The sequence below is a fragment of the Colius striatus genome, chromosome 2, assembly GCF_028858725.1.
Source record: "Colius striatus isolate bColStr4 chromosome 2, bColStr4.1.hap1, whole genome shotgun sequence".
Classification (NCBI taxonomy): domain Eukaryota; kingdom Metazoa; phylum Chordata; class Aves; order Coliiformes; family Coliidae; genus Colius; species Colius striatus.
Window position 1 is genome coordinate 64,892,938 of NC_084760.1, and position 19,554 is coordinate 64,912,491.

The 19,554-nt window shown below is 39.9% G+C and overlaps 1 protein-coding gene across 2 annotated transcripts in view; it reads left to right on the forward strand.

Moving 5' to 3' along the window:
• Positions 1-19,554, forward strand: part of AIG1 (androgen induced 1) — a 126,545-nt gene that overhangs the window by 25,995 nt on the left and 80,996 nt on the right. For both annotated transcript variants that reach the window (XM_061989725.1, XM_061989724.1), the window contains exons 2-3: positions 8,899-9,054; positions 15,448-15,549. In XM_061989725.1, the coding sequence (XP_061845709.1) occupies positions 8,899-9,054; positions 15,448-15,549 (258 nt within the window). The remainder of the gene's footprint in view (positions 1-8,898; positions 9,055-15,447; positions 15,550-19,554) is intronic.

Below are 19,554 nucleotides of genomic sequence, written 5' to 3' on the forward strand. Positions count from 1 at the left end.
TATTTCTGGACATTAAAAAGTTGGTGCAATGCAGAAGTTTCTGAACTTTTAAGAAAGCCATTTCTATGAGAAAGTTCTGTACTTAACAAAATGTAATTTCTTTTTGGGCTAATTAACTTACAAAGTGCTAGGGACTTTCCAGCCACCAGAAATCCTATCCTAAAGCTCAGTTTAGCACAGACAGCTGCTTCTTAGCTAGCTATCCCAAACATTGTCTAGAGAGTTGCCATTCCTGGCTGGTTGACTGCAAGGCCACTGCTTCAGAAAGCGTACCAATCATGCTGAAATGTGTAAAATTGGCATTTAAGCCAAAATAATGACATAACCTTCATGCAGTATACAATCCTAATAAGATTAAGCTTTAGCAAAGAAAAACATAAAAGATCTAACCTAATAAAACAATAATCTATTCTGAATAAACTGTATTATACATGTTTGCTGAATGGATTATATAAGTTTAATGAAATTACACTGTCTTATAAGCAGGATACAAATAAGTAGTGATGGCAGCTTTCCTATACGCAGTGCAAGAGAGTAAAGAAGAAGATGGGGATTATTAGAAAATTAGTTTAGTCAAAGCAATTTAAAATAAAAAAGATAAAGATAAAAATAGAATAATAATTTCTTCAATACTGCAACAATGAGCTTAGTGCATTTTGGAATGTATTAGTTAAGATCAAAGTAAGAAATCCAGACATCTGTAACTCAAAATTATCCAGAAAATACCTGTAGGTTTTAGACCAAGAAGGAAGACTGAATTGACATGGAAGTGGAGAGGAATGACAAAGCTGAAAATAATGCAAAATATGTGAGAAAATGTAACACTTCCTCAGCATCTGGTCAAATTTTTGTTCGTATTGCTTTTATATTCTGTATTTCTTCATTTCTCTATTCCATCTCCTTCATCTGATATGTAGTAGTGGATTCCACACTGTTAGCACTTCTGAGCCAGATGGCACACACTTGTCACGCTGAGATCGTGTTGGAAATATCATCTATGCACCACAACTGAGATGTAGTAGCACTTTGAGTTTCTGAATTGTTGTCCACTATGACAGTTTTGATGTGGAGGATATTTTATCTATGTAAAAATAATAACTAAATATTCTCTTTTTGCCTTTAAAATTTAAAGTATTTCCAAACATTTTAGATAACTGGCCAAATTTCAGCTTAGCTCGTTGTAGTAAGAATTGATGTATATACCCTTATAGAAGTACTATAAATATTGAGAAAAATGCTTTTAAAACTGTGTTAACACAATCACATAGCCTTTCCAAGAACTGTATTGCATGTTTTTGAAAACCATTATGAGACAGTCAAGAATCATGTTAAGACAGAACAGTCTGGGACTTAACCTCTCCTGTAAGTAAGGGTTTTTCCCATCTGAACTGGAGGGAATATGGAGACAGAAAGGAAGAGATGCAAGCAGGCTGGTAATATTATTTATTAGAAATTGTAAGCTGTGATAGAGGCTGAAAGGCAGTGCTGTAAAGATTGCATTTTAGGGGCCCACATCTGTTTTTGTTTTCTGATTTCTTACTTAAGTTGCTTAGTTTGCACAGAAAGTTACTTTTCTGTCTGTACAGATAAAAACACAGCTTGTGTTCCAACAGGCAGAATTTTAAAACGCGCCTCTACTGTCAGAAACAGAAGGTCTTGTTAGCTTACACAGCTTTATTCCCTTTCCACAGCTCATAATAAGTGCTTAAGCACTTGAGCTAAAACAACGTAATTACAAAAACTCAACCCAAGAGTCAAAGGCTTTTCTTCCATGTATTCGATAGTAGACTTTATGCTTTTGTGTATCTGTAAAACCACTTCCTTGGTTATATTTGGACAAAGATTTGGAAAAAGACTACAGGAGGCTATGTAGAAAGTAAAAGATGATATTGACAGGAGATTTACATCACATGGTAAGGGATTAGACATGTTTTATAAGCTGATTCATGTCATGTGTCCAAATCATGCAAACAAAGTTGAATTTCCTAGTAAGGACTAGTCATCATGTGCGACATCCTGGTTAGAGGAGCTTTCCCCTCACCGAAGCCTGTAAAGGGAGACATGAGTCACCGTTTTGGATGAGGGCAGTGCTAGATATTTATAAGATTGTCCATCTATGCATTTACTGAATTTCTAATGGCTCCTCTTAGAAATATGTCAAATTTTACTAGTGAACTTTTAAGTTCTATTTTGTGTAAGTGAAAGAGAAATATATATTTCCAGATTCCTAACCCAGCAAACAACTCAAAGTAAAATAGATGGCATTTGCTTTAAGTAGTCCTTTGGCTTATTCTGTTTTCATTCATTTGTCCCATACTTTTCTCCTGTATGTTGTGTATTTGCTTTCTCAGTCTACTGGCTTTTGGTAGGCAGGGGCTGCATTACTTTTCTCCGTTCAAGAGGCCGGTGATGTTGAAACCTGCTTCAACAAACAGAACAGACTAAAATAGCTATAACACTACAGCCAGCGTGGAAGAAGATGTGACAGGAGGTCTGACTGCATGCATGCCGCAATTTAATGTCAGTCAATGAATCTCCTAGGGTGGTACTTCTCTGGCCTTTAAAATACAAATCCTCTTCCCCATTCCTGGCACTGAAGTAATTATTCTGAGTAGCACACAGTACTTTTTCAGGGTGTTTGCCCTTCAACTTTAATTTCTTGTAGATTTAGTGATTAGATATGTTACCCTGACTTGTGTTTTAGTACTTAAAGTGCTGTTGCTTCTTGCTTTTGTTTATCTGTGTCTCTCTTGCATTTGTCTTTGTGAAGACACAAAGATTTGCCTTTTCTTTATCTGAAGTTAGTAGCTTCTCTGGTACAAAGATTTAGCACTCGATTATACGTTGTCAAACTTCTACTTACTGTTATAACTAATGAAGATACAGCAAAGGGAGGAGAAGCAACAAGAGTAAAAGCCATGTGCCTGTGAGTAACACTGGAATGGTGACAGACAAGAAGAATCAATAGCTTCATGCAGTCAAGAGCAGTAACAGAATTGATAAATAGATAGAGCCCATGGCTTCATCCTGTAAACACAGTGCACTTTCTATCAAAAATACCTAGTTCTTGACTTAACCAGGTCTTGTTCTGTGTATTGCAACTATATAGCTGTGTTAGAGGTTGCAGACTGTCCACACATGCTTACGCACAGCTCGATACACTACAACTGAGCAAGATCCTAAAACCGAGTCCAATCAGTCATGTTTACAATGGGCAAAGAGGTAAAAATCTGACTTAAATTACTTCATAGTTTTTAAAATACAATCATCTTATTTGCTGAAGCTTAGTACATTTTTACATCAAATTGTAACATCCAGAGGCTGAAGGAATGAAAGCTAAAGTGACGCAAGATGACAAAGACCAATAACAGCTATGCTGAGGTGATTAATCATTTCCTTCTTGTTTGAAATGGAAAATGAGACTATGTTCTGGGATTGTGACATCTGAAATATGCAAGAAGTGACAATTTTCAGCAATTTGATTTTGCACGCTGGTAGAGATAAACTTTAGTCTTCCTATGGAGAGCCACAGCTTGTCTTAAGCATGAGTGTTGCTCTGATGAGTCAGGTTATGTCTGCCCCCCACCTTTAGACTGGTCGCCAATCCGTAGGGAGGTACCTAGTGCCCAGGACTGGGACTGCTCCTGGCCAGGGGTGGGATGGGCCCTGACTGCTGTCCTCACAGCTGCCAGCCCCCAGGGATCAGTCAGGCCTTCGTGAGACTTGAATGTGAATTATATGTTATACTTCCAGACCCTTCAGTCTCTTTCTTAAAGGTAGTCTTACCTTTAAACAGTGGAAGCTTGCGTGAGGTACATGCACACACGTGCTTGGACTCCATGCATAAATGTGGCATTTTGGAAAATGTAAAAGTTACTTAATTTTTCACGCTCTTTTGTTATTTATTGCTCATTTTGTGAGTGTTACTGCCATGTTTTATCATTGCACCACTGTCTACTTGCCAGCCTACTCAGATGCTTTATTTTATAGAGGGATACATGAAATAATTTTTAAGTGCTGTTAATTTCAAAAATGGTAACTTGAGGACAGTGAATTTTCCATTTTCGACAGTAGGTAGAAGAAAAAATATCCATGAATAATAGTATGCTTGCACAGACTTTTCAAGTTCTTCTGTCCTGAGCTCTAAGGAATGTTTCTGATTATAGGAGCGAGCTTGAAAGAGGATGAGTCCACAGGCAATGAGATACTGGATTCAACACATTTAATGAGAGTTTTCTGCCTTGGTTAGAGTAGTGACAGTATTTCCATTGACCTCAGTTGTGCAGAGATTTTGCCTGCACTGTGGAGCCCAACAGCACAGAGGAGAGGGGAGTCTCCATGTCCTGAAGAAAGGATTATGATGAAATGTGTTTTCTGCCCAACTCTTAAGATGTCAAACTAGGGGGAGTACTGGGTAGTCATTAGCTGCCATCCTGCAGTGAGCACCTTGTGGAAAAACTGTCCTGCTGAAGAAGGTCTTTATTTTCTTTTAGGGAAGAGACATGAAAAATTAATTTATTCTAATGACTCACAGAGAACAATCTTTTCCGATATACAATCTGAAAAGATTTCACTCTTTGAGAAAGTTTCTGGGCTGCTTGTTTTCATCTTCTGTTCATAGCTGATTTCTCCTGCAGCAGCTTAGCAAGTATTTTTTCTGGTCAGAGTTTTGTATTGCTAAAATACTTGTAAATGGTCATTTCCACGACTTGTAATTATGTTATCACAGCTTAAGGATACTGTAGTACCAGTTATAGTAGCAGTGGCCCCTCTAGGCTTCAACAGAGAAAATGAGGTCAGCAGTAAGTTATTATTTTATAACTGATTTAATGATTTTCTTGATTTTGCATACTCTACTTCCAAGTTTCTGCCTCTATCACTGTTACATGGTACAACAAAGATATGGCTGTTTTCTGTCAAATTTGTATTTGTAGTTTTCTAAATCACTGTTTTCCTTCAAACTCTAGTTAGAGGCAAAATTGGAACGTATTTCCTCTGAGGTGCTGTTAGTTGCTTATATTTCCAAGTGGAGGGCAGGGGGGTGGGGGAGAAGTCAACTGTTTGTTTAATATCTCAGGGACGTTTCATGTATAGATTCATCACCTGCAGATTTTCAAAAGAAGGTCCTTGTTTTGAAAATGTCATCCTAAATTTGAGGTAACACCAGGACACTTTGGAGAATATTTTTTAGAGGAGTTTCTACTCCCTTGCTGTGATCTTTTCACATCTGTTAGACAGCATTCACACAGAGGAGAATGAACTTGAAAAATTTGTTCATACCATAAACCACCAGTAGCTACATGCTATACTTTTCCTGTGCCAGACCCACAAAGGACATAAATCATTACTGACTGACTCTTCAGTTTATGCTGCTGAGATTCATGCAGCTCTGGAGGTCCTCAGTGTAATCCTAAATGTTGATAGGTGTGAGAAGAGTTTTCTTGCAGGTTCTAGAAAGGAAAGGAAGTGTTAGAACAAATGTGCGTACACTTTCGGTATGAATAAGCTGGAACTGTTTCTACCTGAACACTCTATGACTTTTTCATTGACTGAATGTTCTCAATAAATACGTAATTTTTCTATATGGATTTTTTATTTGTTAATCTTCTTGTAGAATAATTTACTCCATAACTATTCTCTGAAATATTTGGGTACTTCTTTTCCCTTTAGGAGTTTTCAGTTACTCCCAATGATATCATTATATTTTCCCTTGAAGCCGTGTGTTCATAACAGGATAATGGGGAGAGAAGCTGTTCGGCTTGTGATTGATTAGTGGATGTACAATCTCAATTCCCTTGGAAAGTGGGCGTGTGATTGTTTGAGTCAGTGTTTCTTTGGAGAGAGACCATTTCAGGGAATCAGCAGTTAGAGCTGCAAATAATCCATTAGTCACTTGTCCAAGCCCTGCTAGTGTGTTATTGAGTGTTTTGTCCAATATTGGTTTGAATGACTCAAGCCATGAGGCTTCCACCACTTCCTCTGAGAACTATTTCATGGTCTGACAGAGCTCACTGTTAGGAAATATTTCCTGATACTCAGCCTAAACTTTTTAACACTCAGATTGATCTCATTACTGTTTGGTATACTTTTTTTTCCCAGTCCAGTCTTAAGTGTTTTTCCTTCTTCAAGTCTTTTTCCTTCCTATTATAGCACAATATACAGCTCTAGCACTAGCAGCCTGTCACATTTTCTGGCTTCAGGGAATGTTTTGTAATGTTGCTTCATCTACTTATCAAGCAAATTATATGTAGCTACAACCTGGAGACGGGAGAACAATGGTAGCAGAATTGCAAGCAGATCCAGAGGCTATTTGAATGTCTGTTGTTCACAGTTTTACAGCTATAATTTACAAGTATTTGAGTAATATAAAGATTGTTGAGGAAGGGAATGTGCTTTAATCTGTCCAACATTACATATTTCCAACTTTCTTTCTAGTAACCAATATCTGTTTGGCTAGATGAGAGGAGAGCAGTAGATGTCTACTTTGACTGCAGCAAGGCTTTTGACACTGTCTCCCATAACATCCTCATCAGAAAGCTCAGGCAGTTTGGCTTGGATGAGTGGACAGCGAGGTGGATTGAGAGCTGGCTGAATGACAGAGCCCAGAGGGTGGTGATCAATAGCACAGAATCGAGTTGGAGGCCTGTGGCCGGTCTTGTTCTACATCTTCATCAACGCCCTGGATGAGGGGACAGAGTGTACCCTCAGCAAGTTCCCTGATGACACCAAACTGGGAGGACTGGCTGATTCCCCAGAAGGCTGTGCTGCCATTCAGCGGGATCTCGACCGGCTTGAGAGTTGGGCAGAGAGGAACCTCATGAGGTTCTGCAAGGACAAGTGCAGGGTCCTGCATCTGGGGAGGAACAACCCCATGCACCAGTACAGGCTGGGAGTCGAACTACTGAAGAGCAGCTCTGCAGAGATTGACCTGGGAGTGCTGATTGATAATAAACTAAGCATGAGCCAGCAATGTGCCCTCCTGGCCAAGAAGGCCAATGGCATCCTGGGATGCATCAAGAAGAGTGTGGCTAGCAGATCGAGGGAGGTTCTTCTCCCTCTCTGCTCTGCCCAGGTGAGGCCTCATCTGGAGTCCTGTGTCCGGTTCTGGGCACCTCAGCTCAAGAGGGACAGGGAAGTGCTGGAGAGAGTCCAGCACAGGGCCATCAAGATGATCAGGGGAATGGAACATCTTTCATACGAGGAAAGGCTGCAGGAACTGGGGCTGTTTAGTCTGGAAGAGACTGAGGGGAGATCTTATTAATAAATATCTAAAGGGTGTCAGAGGTTGGGACATCCCTTTTTTCTATAGTAGCTAGTAACAGGACAAGGGGTAATGGGATGAAGCTGGAACACAAAAAGTTCCACTTAAATATAAGAACAAACTATTTCACTGTTCAGGTGAGGGAGCCCTGGCACAGGCTGCCCAGAGGGGTTGTGGAGTCTCCTTCCTTGGAGATCTTCAAGACCTGCCTGGACATGTTCCTATGCGACCTGATCTAGGTGACCCTGCTTCTGCAGGGGGATTGGACTAGATGATCTCTAAAGGTCCCCTCCAACCCCTACCATTCTATGATTTACTTCCTTCCTGCCTGCCTGCTTTCCTACCTTTCCCACCAGCCTCCCTCCTTCCATTCACTAACGTGTTCCAGATCAGTGTCCCCTAGCCTAAGGGTTTTTTTTTTACTTACTATAGTCTAAATTCTACAAAGATGTATGCACATAAATTGTATTTTTTCCAAAATCTGGGTATGTGCTATTCTTATTTCTTATGAATGGTCTGCTGTGTAGTCAGAGATTCCTAGTCTGAGGAACACTTAAATTTACAAATAAGACTTTTAAAGTAGTGCTCCATGCTTGCTTTGAAAAACTTGTATGTATTTTAAGGATATGCTTATGGAGTTTTTTTATGAGTCACTGTGCAGTTTGGGAACCAAGCCCATGTTTTTTAATTTTTTACCTGAGATTACCTGATGCATGTGGGTTTGTAACCTGGACTTCCAACTTGGAGAGTAAACAAACTTCATGCACTTCCTCTGAACTGTGCTAGAGAGGATGTGCAGGTCCTCAGGCAAGAGCATTCCTGAGCTAACTTATTAAAATTTCCGTGGGCTAATTAAGGAAGAAAAATGCTGTGATCAAACTAAGATCAACTGCAGTTTGTATCAAATCAGTGGATTCAGGTGATAAAACTACCAATTTAATATAACAGATAATCTTACGATATTGCATAGAAATACATAAATGTAGAAAAGGAAAGGGCAGATAAATGAAAGTGTACCTACATCATGATAAGAAATCTCCAATAACTCCTGCAGCTTGCTCATTCTGTCATTTGCTACCTAAAATGAAGTAGTGATCAATTTGCCAAAGCTGGGTGCTTGCATCTCTCAGGAGGTCTCAGGCACCTTCTTCAACTCTGAGTGCAATGTCTGGGGCAGGTAGGGTCTCCAAAGGAGACCTGGCAAAAGTGGACAAAATGCTCATCTTTTTTCTTTCTTTTTGCAAGGAGTATTCCTCACTTTTTCCACCTGAAAGACAAATACTGTGGCTTTGGGGATGGGTCATATGGAGTGAAGCAGGAAGGGGTGACTGCAGTTCAGTCCCTGGCAGGTGACACATGTCTGAGTTGAGCATGGCAAGTCCCACCACTGGGGCAGTCCTTCCACTCACATTGATTCCCCCCATACATGAGGAGCAAAGTGCATGCAGAACTTTCAGTCTACAAGCACAACTGGCTTTTAATGGGAATAAACTGTACCTACACTTAAGAGACTGATGTTTTTCCACTCGCCATGTCAATTCTGTGGCAATATTCCTCACATGCACCTGTGTCCCACTTGCTCTCTGCCAGAGGTCTCATCTTCTCTGTGTTCAAGAGTGTGTTTCCCTTCCATGCAGGTTATCCAGGCCGTCTTCTTCGGGATCTGCGTCTTAACTGACTTGTCCAGTCTTCTCACTAAAGGAAATGACAGTCAAGAGCAAGAGAGGCAGCTGAAAAAACTAATTTCCCTTCGTGACTGGATGATGGCTGTTCTAGCTTTCCCTGTTGGAGTGGTAAGTACAGTGTTAATCTGCGTATGTCTTATTACTGATTGTTTTCTGTCTGAAAGACTTTCTCACCTCTATACAAAAGACTATGCAGAAAGACAAAAACAGTAGAAATGAGGTAAGAGAGCACTGGTGTTGCTGAAATTATTTTAGTTCATTAAAAAAGTACTTTGCAGTGGTAAGTTGATTGCACGAGTCATTTCAAACGTGAATTGTACTGTAGCATCTTGAGAGTCAGATTGAATTTTTTCTGCACCATATGTCATTGTTGGGAGTAGTGAAGTACTGACTGTGTCATGGTTCACACTGTTAACTACCTGACTGGAGTTCAGGCTGTAAGCCATTTTGTCATAGGCAAAAAAGGAAGCAAAAATCCATGTTGTTCCTTGTTAATCCTGTGAAGGATTCAGAGCTGACAGAAGAAATCAGGTAGAAAAAAAAGGAGTTTGTCAGTAATGTAAAAAAAGCACACAGAAGGTATAGAAAAATGTGAGGTTTATGTGTCAAAAGGAGACTCGATCAGGTCCTACGCTACTAGAATTTTGCATGTGTTGCATACCTGGAGCTAGCTACTTTCCCAGGAGTTTTATACAGAAACACTTTCTGTCTCAGATTAAAAAAGCAAATAATCCTGAAAATAGTAAGAAATGGCCAAGTTCAGTGGATAGATGCTCTACGTTTCTAAAGGTGACCTTTCTGTGATGAGGGAGAGCAATCCATTACCACATATTTCTTAAAAAGAAGGCCTAAAAAAGTTGTTGTCGTTGTTTCTTCTCCTGGCTACTGGGAGACAAACAGCAGCACTTCATAACTCAGTGCTAATCCCAACTCCTTCCCAGAAAGGGATCTTCTCCAGCAGCACCTATCACAATGCTGCTACCATTTGCCAAAGCCTTGTCCAATGCCTGAGGTACTGCCAGCCACTGGGAGCTCTTCTTTGGTGGGATTATGGGTAGGAAAAGTGCAGGGCCCAAAAGCAGCAAATGTCTAATGCTGACTTTGTTCTATAAAGAGCTACTTATGTGTAAGAAAACAGTGAAATTTTGGTATGCTGGAGGTGCTTGTTAGAAGGAAGTTATTAAACATCAGAGCGTCTGCAGGAAAAAAGTTAAAGTTCCCTCATTTCCCATATTCTCTCAACAGCTTCCTCACTCCACCTCCCCAGAAAAAAAGAAGGAACAAAAGAAGTTCAAATGCAGACTTTTTTAATTTGAGACTCACCCACCTAGGTCTCCATGGAGCTTCTTAGTGGTTTCCAGTAGCAACACAGGGGAACCTTTACCCATAAAAACTGGACGGATGTGAATAAAATCCTTGTTGGGTTTCTAATGTAACAGCAGTGGTCATGCTTAAGTACTTGTCAGTTACCTTAACATCTAAATTATTTTTATTGCTTGGTGTTTTACATAGAGCACATTTAGGAAGTATTGCAAATACTAGGGGAACATTTTAAAGCACACTAACTGAAGTTTTTTGAGAGCAATTCAACACATTTTTTTCTGTATTTCCTGCTTACTGGAGCCCTTGAGATGACTTGTTCTGAAAAACAGATGAGGATTTTCCACTCCCAAGTCAAACAAAGATGTGTGAAAAAAAAAAAGGACTGAAATAAGATATTTCATTTTTAGTACTTCCTAAAAAAGTATTACGTATAAGCCACCTGGGAAGTCTGACCACCAACCTCCTCCCACCTTCCAAAGGAGGGTAAAGAACCAGCCCAAGGGCAAACAATCTCCTTGTGTGGCTTTGTAACAAATTGGACCTTGCAAAATCTTTGTAGCAAATCACATCTCTCCAGTGTTGTGTTATGCATTGTATATCTTCAGGGGCTCAAATAGAACTGAATTGCCACCCCACTGTTTTGTTTAGGAGCATCAAAAAATAAACATGAAACTTTATGAAGGACATGATGACTACTGTTTACCTATTACTGCTCTTTTTAATACAGCTCTTAAGAGAATGACATCGGAAATCAACAGACTCATATTCTGTGTGATAAAACGTTAGTCCATGAAAAGCTTTTGGACAACTCTTCCTAGCCGTTTTTAGTTTATTGTAAGCCTGGGGTGCTGTTTTAATGCCTAAGAGATCAGGAAGCATCCACTGAAGCAAAATGCTTGCATAGACATTTTAGAAGTTCATTACCGATTCTCATCTATACTGGCTGCATTTAGTGACTCCTTTAAAGGAGATTTATACTGGGAATAATTTGCGCTGGTAGAGAAGTGTGAGACACATTTAAAAGTCAGAGACTACACCAGTGTTTTAGACCTACTTTTTTTCTATTTGTTTGAGAAAGATCATAAAGTTGCTAAGTTTCTGTGGTTAAGTAGTGTTTTGTGTAAACTATATATGGTTTTATCAATATGTTTCTTGTAATTTGTACCAAATAAGAAGAACAGATAAAAGGCATTTCTAGTTTTTTAGAACTGTGTTTAATGGAAATAGGAAGAAGAAAGAGAATATATATTGAGACTGCTGTCTAGAAAATCACAAACTCTACCATTGATATTTTATATCATGTAGCTTTGATAGCTCTGTTGGGGTCTGAGTCTAAACTGGCTAGAATGATCTCATGTTCTTTATGGTGTACTTTTGTGTTTTTAAAAACCTGTAATATGAAAGAGAGAAAGCCAGCAATGCTTTCTTATCTGTTGTTTCTCAGTACTGATACAGTTAATAGGAAAGCCGATCACCCTTCTTTTATAGTTCATCACTAACACTGACCTGAGGTGTTATCCTGAGAAAAGATATGTAGGTACTTGTTGCAGTCTCATATTTACCTTGTTATTTGACCAAATTACAACATACTTTTATTTCCGCAACTGACTTGACCATGCCAAAATCTCCCTTCTGGATTTTGCCCTTATCTGTGGTGACGTGGTGGCTGGCAATGGGAACATGAGTGAGCAGTGGTGCAGTTACCTCTTGATCTGTATTCTCTGAGGAGAGTCTTCCCTTCACTGTCTCTTTTTAAATTCATATGATATGATACTGTGCTAGCTTATCCCACCAAAAGCCATTAGCTTACTAACTTGTGTTTACTGTGGTCTGCCTGTAATAACACTTTGCTTCTATATGTAATGCCTTTAACCCTCAAAGGGGCTCACAAACAATGTATTTATACTTTCAGTTAACTGTAAATGTTTTGGGAAATAGCCAGAAAGCTTACCTTTAGCTGTACTTTTGTCCAGGTCAAAGGGTTGCAGTTTTTTTCATTGTCATGAGGCCATCTGGGAAATGAGTGAACTGAACTGTGCAGCCCAGCTAAAACCAAAAACACACCGTTCAGGAAAATAAAATTCTACTGGGTTCATTCTTTGTTTGCATAACATTTCTTGATTGGACTCATGTAAAACAGCCAATTATGTTTGGTTTTTTTTTTTTACTATCTTTCCTCTCTTAGTTTCTCTTTGCTTCCATTTGTGGTGTTTTGATAAAGCCACTTGTTTTCCCTTTTGAGTCACCAACCATTTCCCAATTTGTCCTTTAAAATTTTTCCCTTTGCAGCACCACATGCTCTTCTTGTGTCCTCTGAAGCTTCAGAGATGTACAAAATCTCAAATAATGTCTCCTTAAGTGGGAAAACAGTGTAGTTTTCATCCTTGATATTTTTCTGCTTCTGTGTATTAGTTTAACAATACTTCAAATGCCCATGACAAATGAGCTACTCCATATTTTCAAATGGTTTCCAAGGTCTGCATGCAAATTTGAGGTTCTCTTTGATCTGTAATGACCCCAGATAAGGTAAGTAGCAAATGAGAGACTCGTCTAACCAAGCAGTCGCTGTCTTTGGCAAGTTGACAATCTCAGGATGCTTCTGTTGAAAGAAGTGTAGGAACAATTGCTGGTGCTCTTTTTCTTCTAGGAGTTTCTCTAAAGGGGAAGGAGAAAGGGGATTTACATGCCATTTTGCCTTGGGAACAAAAGAAAAGTATTTGACTTCTGAAAGATGTCTCCTGCCAGGCATGTGAGGGTAGTATCACGACTGTCTCCACAGTGGAGATGAATTGTGCCACAAGGAAGGCAGTGTGAGTCTAGGAGCTGCAATTCTAATTGAGCCTTACATAGGTAATATAAAGAAGCAGCTGTACTGTGTCATGGTCTGGCACCACATGACCATGTGTGATCTTGGCAAAGCCAAGCCCAAACAGAAGTCCAAAGTGTAAGCATAGTAGAGGTGATTTAAAAGTACTAGACCAACAGCTGCTTGTTACTTTAACAAATTCAGAAACAGCCAAGGTACCTAAATAGCAAGTCCTCATTATAGTTCTTTTTATCGAAATAGTTTGTTTCTATAGTTCATTTTATCCAAATGAATTAATTGTAAGGAAAGGTAAGGTGAACCATTCAGTCACTGGAAGGATTTTTCCCCAGGGCATTGCATTAGTCTCACATCAGGTTGTCCTCCAGGACAGGTTAGTTCTGTAACACCTTGGGTTTTGTGCACTTCCTTTACCTTATGTCTGCCTGGTGATAGTGCTTTGCTAAGCAGCATTTGCCGTCTGTAGCTCCAGATGGTTGCAACTGACTACGCTGATCGTGTTCCATCCATTGGCTGACTTTGGTTAAGGGACAGATGGCATGTCCCCTCTTTCTTTTACCTCCTTGACATTGTTTTATTCTGCCTCACACAGAAGTCAAAGTTCAAAACATGCCGACTTTGTTGTACTCAGTGTAATAGGTTCAACATAAGCCTGGGTGATTTTTCTTGCTGTAAGACTTCCTTCAAAAAAACATTTGGTCTTGCACCTGAGAATATGTTTTTATGTCCCAGTTGGTCATAGCAGGTTCTTGGAGACCCACTGTCATAATATGTGACTTCTAGGAAGCCTATAGAGAAGAGGATACTTTGCTTCCATTTTCCCTGCTGTTCAGCTATTCATATCTTGGCACTCATGTGTCAGCAGGTGCGTAAAGATCTAGGCTGTGCCAATGCCAAGACTAGCCCAGCAGAGAGACTTCTTGTGAGGTACTTTACACTTGCAGTATTTTTCACGCTGTCCATCATAATTTTTTTTTTTCATGGCCTCTGTGCACTGGTCAAATAGTCCAAGCTTATTGTGAGCCAGCACTGATAGCTATCATAACAGATAGTCAAGTGTGTTGGAAACCAAGAAACTATGTACTGTATGCACACTGAGGGAACAGTGTACTGGTTCAGGTCATTCACATAACTTGCTGGCCGAAGCCTGCATGTTTGTGGTTAGAACAAGGTGCCATTGATAAATTGTAACCTCAGTTTTAACTTTATAAAGTCAGAACACTGTCACACACACTAGTAACTCGCTGGCCGTGCTGTGCTCACCCCATATTTCTTTTCTTTTACTGACCCCCCCAAATTAACTGTAAGATCATGGGCCACATTGATTTGTATGTAACTGAATACTTCCCTGCAGATCTCTGCTATCTTTTGCCTCTCAAATGTTAAACTTGGACTTGTCACTATTGTGTAGAGATCCCTTGAAAATAGTCATTGAAAAGCTCCAAGTATTGCATTTTACTGCTGCAAACAATAAGCCTTTTATTACTAGAAAAGTATGACTCAAATTCAAGGTGAGAAAGCAGTTCTGGTTTATTTAGAAGATTACTGACTTTGTTCTTTCCCCAGTTAGGATAACCAAAACTATTATTTATATAAATTTTTGTGGGTTTATGTTATCTTTGACTTTCAGACATCAAGATATCTATAAAGAATTTGTGCATACTTTGGTGAAAGTTTATCTTTATGCGAACTTTATCTAAGCCATCTATCCTGTCCTCAGTCAAGAGGAAATTATGGTCTTTCTCTGGGGTCCTGGTAAACAGTCTCTGGCAAGAACCAAGACAAATTTTGTATTGACAAATAAGCAGGATACTAGACTTCTTTTCTGTGGATACCAGGCCATGAATTGTATGCAGAGTAGTTAAAAGGTGAATTTTTTTTTAAATGCTAATTTTGATGGCTGACATGAAAAAGTACAAAGGTGAGTTTATCATCTTCTGTGCAGGGGTGAATGTTTCATAATTATAATTTCCATAAATTCCAAGTGATATTTTACCTCCCTTTCTATTTATTTTCTATCCTCTTGGTGGTGAAACATTATTTGTGTGCCATGTCTGCTACTAAAGTTTAGTTCTCAGTTGTAATTGGGCAACAGGCATTTAAGTAAAAAATTATATTTTTTTACAGGTAGAAAGTAAAAAAAACCTCAGCAGATGAAAAGTTAAAGCTCCTGTGAATGCCAAGAGTAATCCAGATTCCCACTGTTGATTAAAGCAGGATGTGGTCAAAGAAAATAACATCTATATCTGTCCAAAGATAATATGCTAAATGCCCCATTTTGCTACCTGAAATCTGTAGATAATTGTTCAGAAGCATATATTTTAAAATGTCTTATCTTTTTTTTTTCTTCTTAGTTTGTTGTGACAATGTTTTGGAGCATCTACATCTATGACAGGGAATTGGTTTACCCAAAGCTACTTGATAACTTTATACCAGCATGGCTAAATCACGGAATGGTGAGTAAAGTAATGCAAACACTTAATTGCATAGGCAGGAGTGTAAGACACTGATTTCTTAATGCATGACTACATACACTTAGAGCTAATCTCCTCAGAAGTGATTGAGGAACATTGTTTGCAACCAAGAATAATATCTTTCCTTCCTTCACTTCTTGAGTCATACTTGAATCTCTGTTAGATTGAAAGAGCAGAGATTTGAACTTGTGTGTCGGAAGTGTCAGAATCATCTGTTTTGTGTGATAAGGTACCTTTCCCAGAGCAATGTCACCCTGGTCATGAGGAAATTTAGTCAAGAGACTCTTCCACAAAACAGAAGTTCTGATTTTGACAAATCTTGCTCTAAAATGACAGAAACAACTGAATGATTTTTTTTTAAACCATTCTACAGAAGTATAATTTGTGATGAAATAATTTTAGTCAAATCTTTAGCTCAAAAATCTCACTATGCTTTTTGGGCTTGTATGTTTTCAGGAAAAAAACATGAAATAATTACTAATTTCCCAAGTACACCAAGCATGCACAGCAGAACCTGTATTTGAGTATTTTTAATAATGTGGAATTACATGCATCAGTGCAGAGTTTCAAAAATGCTGCATTAGTAATCATAAAAGTTTCTTGAGATGATATCTGACCTTTTCATACAATCTAGTATGTAAAGTCAAACATTCTTTCTCTCAACTATATGTTTAAATACTAAGGGACAGATAAGACCACACTTTGCTGTCAGATACTTACTATTGTTTATGCAGCATTTGGAGTTGAAAAGCATCATGTTTGCTTCTCTAGTTGCATCTGTGCAAATTGTTTCATTATTACTGTTTTCCATACCAAGGCACGGCAAACTATTTGGCACTGCAGTTCATCAGTAGATGACAGTAAAGTGTCCACTAGTGTCCACTACTGCTGGGATTGATATATTAGTCCCTTGTGGGGTGGGGCAGATGGCACTGCTATTTATTTATTCCCTAAATTATATGTTGATGGAACAGTATAAGAGTTACTACCAACAAGAGAAGTGTCAGCTTCTGCCAGATACTGTACTGTTTTATAGTGTTTTGAAAGGAACAATATAATATTATGTGGTGTGGAGTTGAAGGAAGAGTTTGATGACTCTTGCTGTGTTTTTTCAGATTGTCTTCCCTTGAGTTTTGAAGTTACAAACTGAACACTTGAAAACACTGCCAAGCCATACATACATAGATTTTTTTGCCCAGACCACATCAATGCCAGCTCTCATGACTTTTCTTCCAGGTGACATTCCACATACAGAAATTGCCTAACCTATAACATTTTTTCCTGAATGTACACTATGAAGCAGTATCATAACTAAAAGTCAGTTCAAGCTCATGTTGCTCTGTGGGAAGGTATACTGATTGAAATGTTTGAAAAGGGCTTGTGTTTGAGATGTTTGGACATAATGGAGTTTATAGAAATGAAATGCTGGCAAGCATCTTAGACAATTTTTTTTTTTCAACCTAAACTATTGTAGAAGGCATTTTTTAAACTTTTGAAAAGGAATTATTTGCTATGTCAGTCTTCATCTATCCAAGTATTCCTTTAGCTTCTGGCTCTTTGGCTTTTCACCACCTATCAGTCTTAATTATTTCTGATCTTCTAGCCATCATTTTATCCTCACTAGCTTTGATACTAATTAATTTTGATGCATTGACTGCTATAATATGAAGAGGTTCTTAAACTACCTTGAGAATCCTAGCACCTCACTTACTAGTAGTTAAAAATTTGATATAGCAGATTTTAGAGAATATAATAGATGTCTACTTGGTGAGAGGGTAAGATCTCTGGGAATACAGTTTTAGAAAACCTGAAGTCCCTGTTTTTAGTGAAGTAAACATTTATTCTTATATTTTCTTGCACATTTTGACAGCAGCTGGACACATTCAATGATAATTTTTCTGAATGCAAGGATAGCTATGCTGGAGCCTAACCTTGTACAACAAAACTCACACAAGAGATTCATCACCTTGGTCAGAGTGCAGTCTGTCAGTGAGAGGTGTTTCTTTTTGCTACTGCAGAATTGCTGATAAATGTGTCTTCCCTGTGAGCTTCCCCTGCAGTGTTTGGTGCAGCTGCTATGGATCTAAACTCAAGTGTTCACCTGTGAAAACTGTGTCCAGTTTTACCTTGCCCTGGCCATTGATTTTTACCCGTAAGCACTCTACCCACTCCTCATCCCCACCCAGGCACAGTTCAGTACACATTAATTGCTCTCTCACATAAAGACCAACTCCACCTCCATGCCTTGTCAGTCTGTCTTTCCTGAACAGTCCATAGCCCTCCATGGCTGTGCTCCAGTTGTGGCAGCTGTCCCACCACGTCTCTGTGACTGCAATGAGGTCGTAGCCCCGCATCCGCACCCACATCTCCAGTTGCTCCTGCTTATTCCCCAGGCTGCGTGCATTGGTGTAGAGGCAGCACAGGGGCTCACTCAAACACACAGGTTTCCCTGGACGGGTGCAGGAGGTTCCTCCCCGGTTTGGCTCTTCCTCAGGTTGGTCAGCCTTCCATATTTCAGCCCAGTGTGCAGGTGAAGGACACTTACCATTGCATTCCCTGTCCTGCCCTGTTTCCCAGCTAGAGAGGACAGCTTGTTCTATTTTGCTTCTCCCCCCACCCCCCAAGTCCCTTAGTTTAAAGACTCTTTATTAAATTTGCTAGTCTACTCCCAAATATTCCAGTGCCCTTACGGGAGAGATGAATCCCATCCCGTCCTATCAAGCTCTAGTTCCCAAGGAAGGATCCATTGTCAAAGAACCCAAAGCCTTCCCGTCGGCACCAGCCTCTCAGCCAGGAGTTCACTTGGCTGATTTTTCTATTGCAGACTCCCCTTTTATCTCTAGTGAAGAGGATAGAGGAGAAAATAACCTGAGCCCCTCTACCTTTTATCTACTCCCCCAAGGTTTTAAAATCCATCTGGATCCTGGAGATGTCATGCCTCATGACATCATTCATACCTACATGGAACACAAGTAAGGGGTAGTAGCCTGCATCCCTGATGAGCTGTGACACTGTCTCGGCCACATCCCTAATCTTGGCTTCAGGCAGGCAGCACACCTCTCTTGACTCCCTGCCTGCTCCACAGATGGGTCTCTCAGTGCCCCTTAGCAGTGAGTCACCCACAAAAAGCACCCGTTGCCTCTTCCTACAGTGTCCATTACCTATTGCAGGTGGAGCAGCTGATGAGTTGTTTGGTGGGTTGTTTGATGGGTTTTCCCCTTTTGGAACTTGCTCGTCAAATTCCCTTGTTGCGAGTGCCTCATACTTGTTTGTAGTGGGCACTCCAGAAGGAGGGCTTTGAAGACAAGCCTTTGTCCTTTTTTTTCTTGTAACCAGGGTCTATGGCTTGTTAGATTCACTGGAGGCTTGCACCTGATTGCAGAAGCCTCTGTTTTTTTTTTCTCTATATTCCTCCCAGGCCACCTGTCCTTGCTTCCATGTTCTGTAGGCTTCCTTTTTCTGTTTAAGTTTGTTCAAGAACCCCTTGCTCATCCATGCAGGTCTCCTGGCGTTTTTGCCCGAATTCCTCTTTGCTGAGACACATCGCTCCTGAGCTTGGAGGAGATGACCTTTGAATATTAACCATTGGGTCACTGACCTTCAGGGCATTATCCCATGGTACTCTACCAAACAGATCCCTGAAGAGTCCAAAACCTGCTCTCCTGAAGTCCAAGGTAGTGAACTTGCTGTGAGCCCTCCCCACTGTCTGAAGGATCTTGATCTCCACTATTTCATGGTCATGGCAGCCAAGGCTGCCCTTGAGCTTCAAATTCCTCACCAGCCCCTCCTTGTTAGTGAAAACTAGGTCCAGCATAGCACCTCTCCTCATTGGCTCCTCTATCACTTGGAGAAGGAAGTTATAAATACATTCCTGGAACCGGGTTTATGCCCTGCTTTGATGTGCTTCCAACAGATATCAGGGTGTTTGGAGTCCACTGTGAGGACATGAGCTTGTGAACATGATGTCCTCATCCGCTTGGTCTTCCT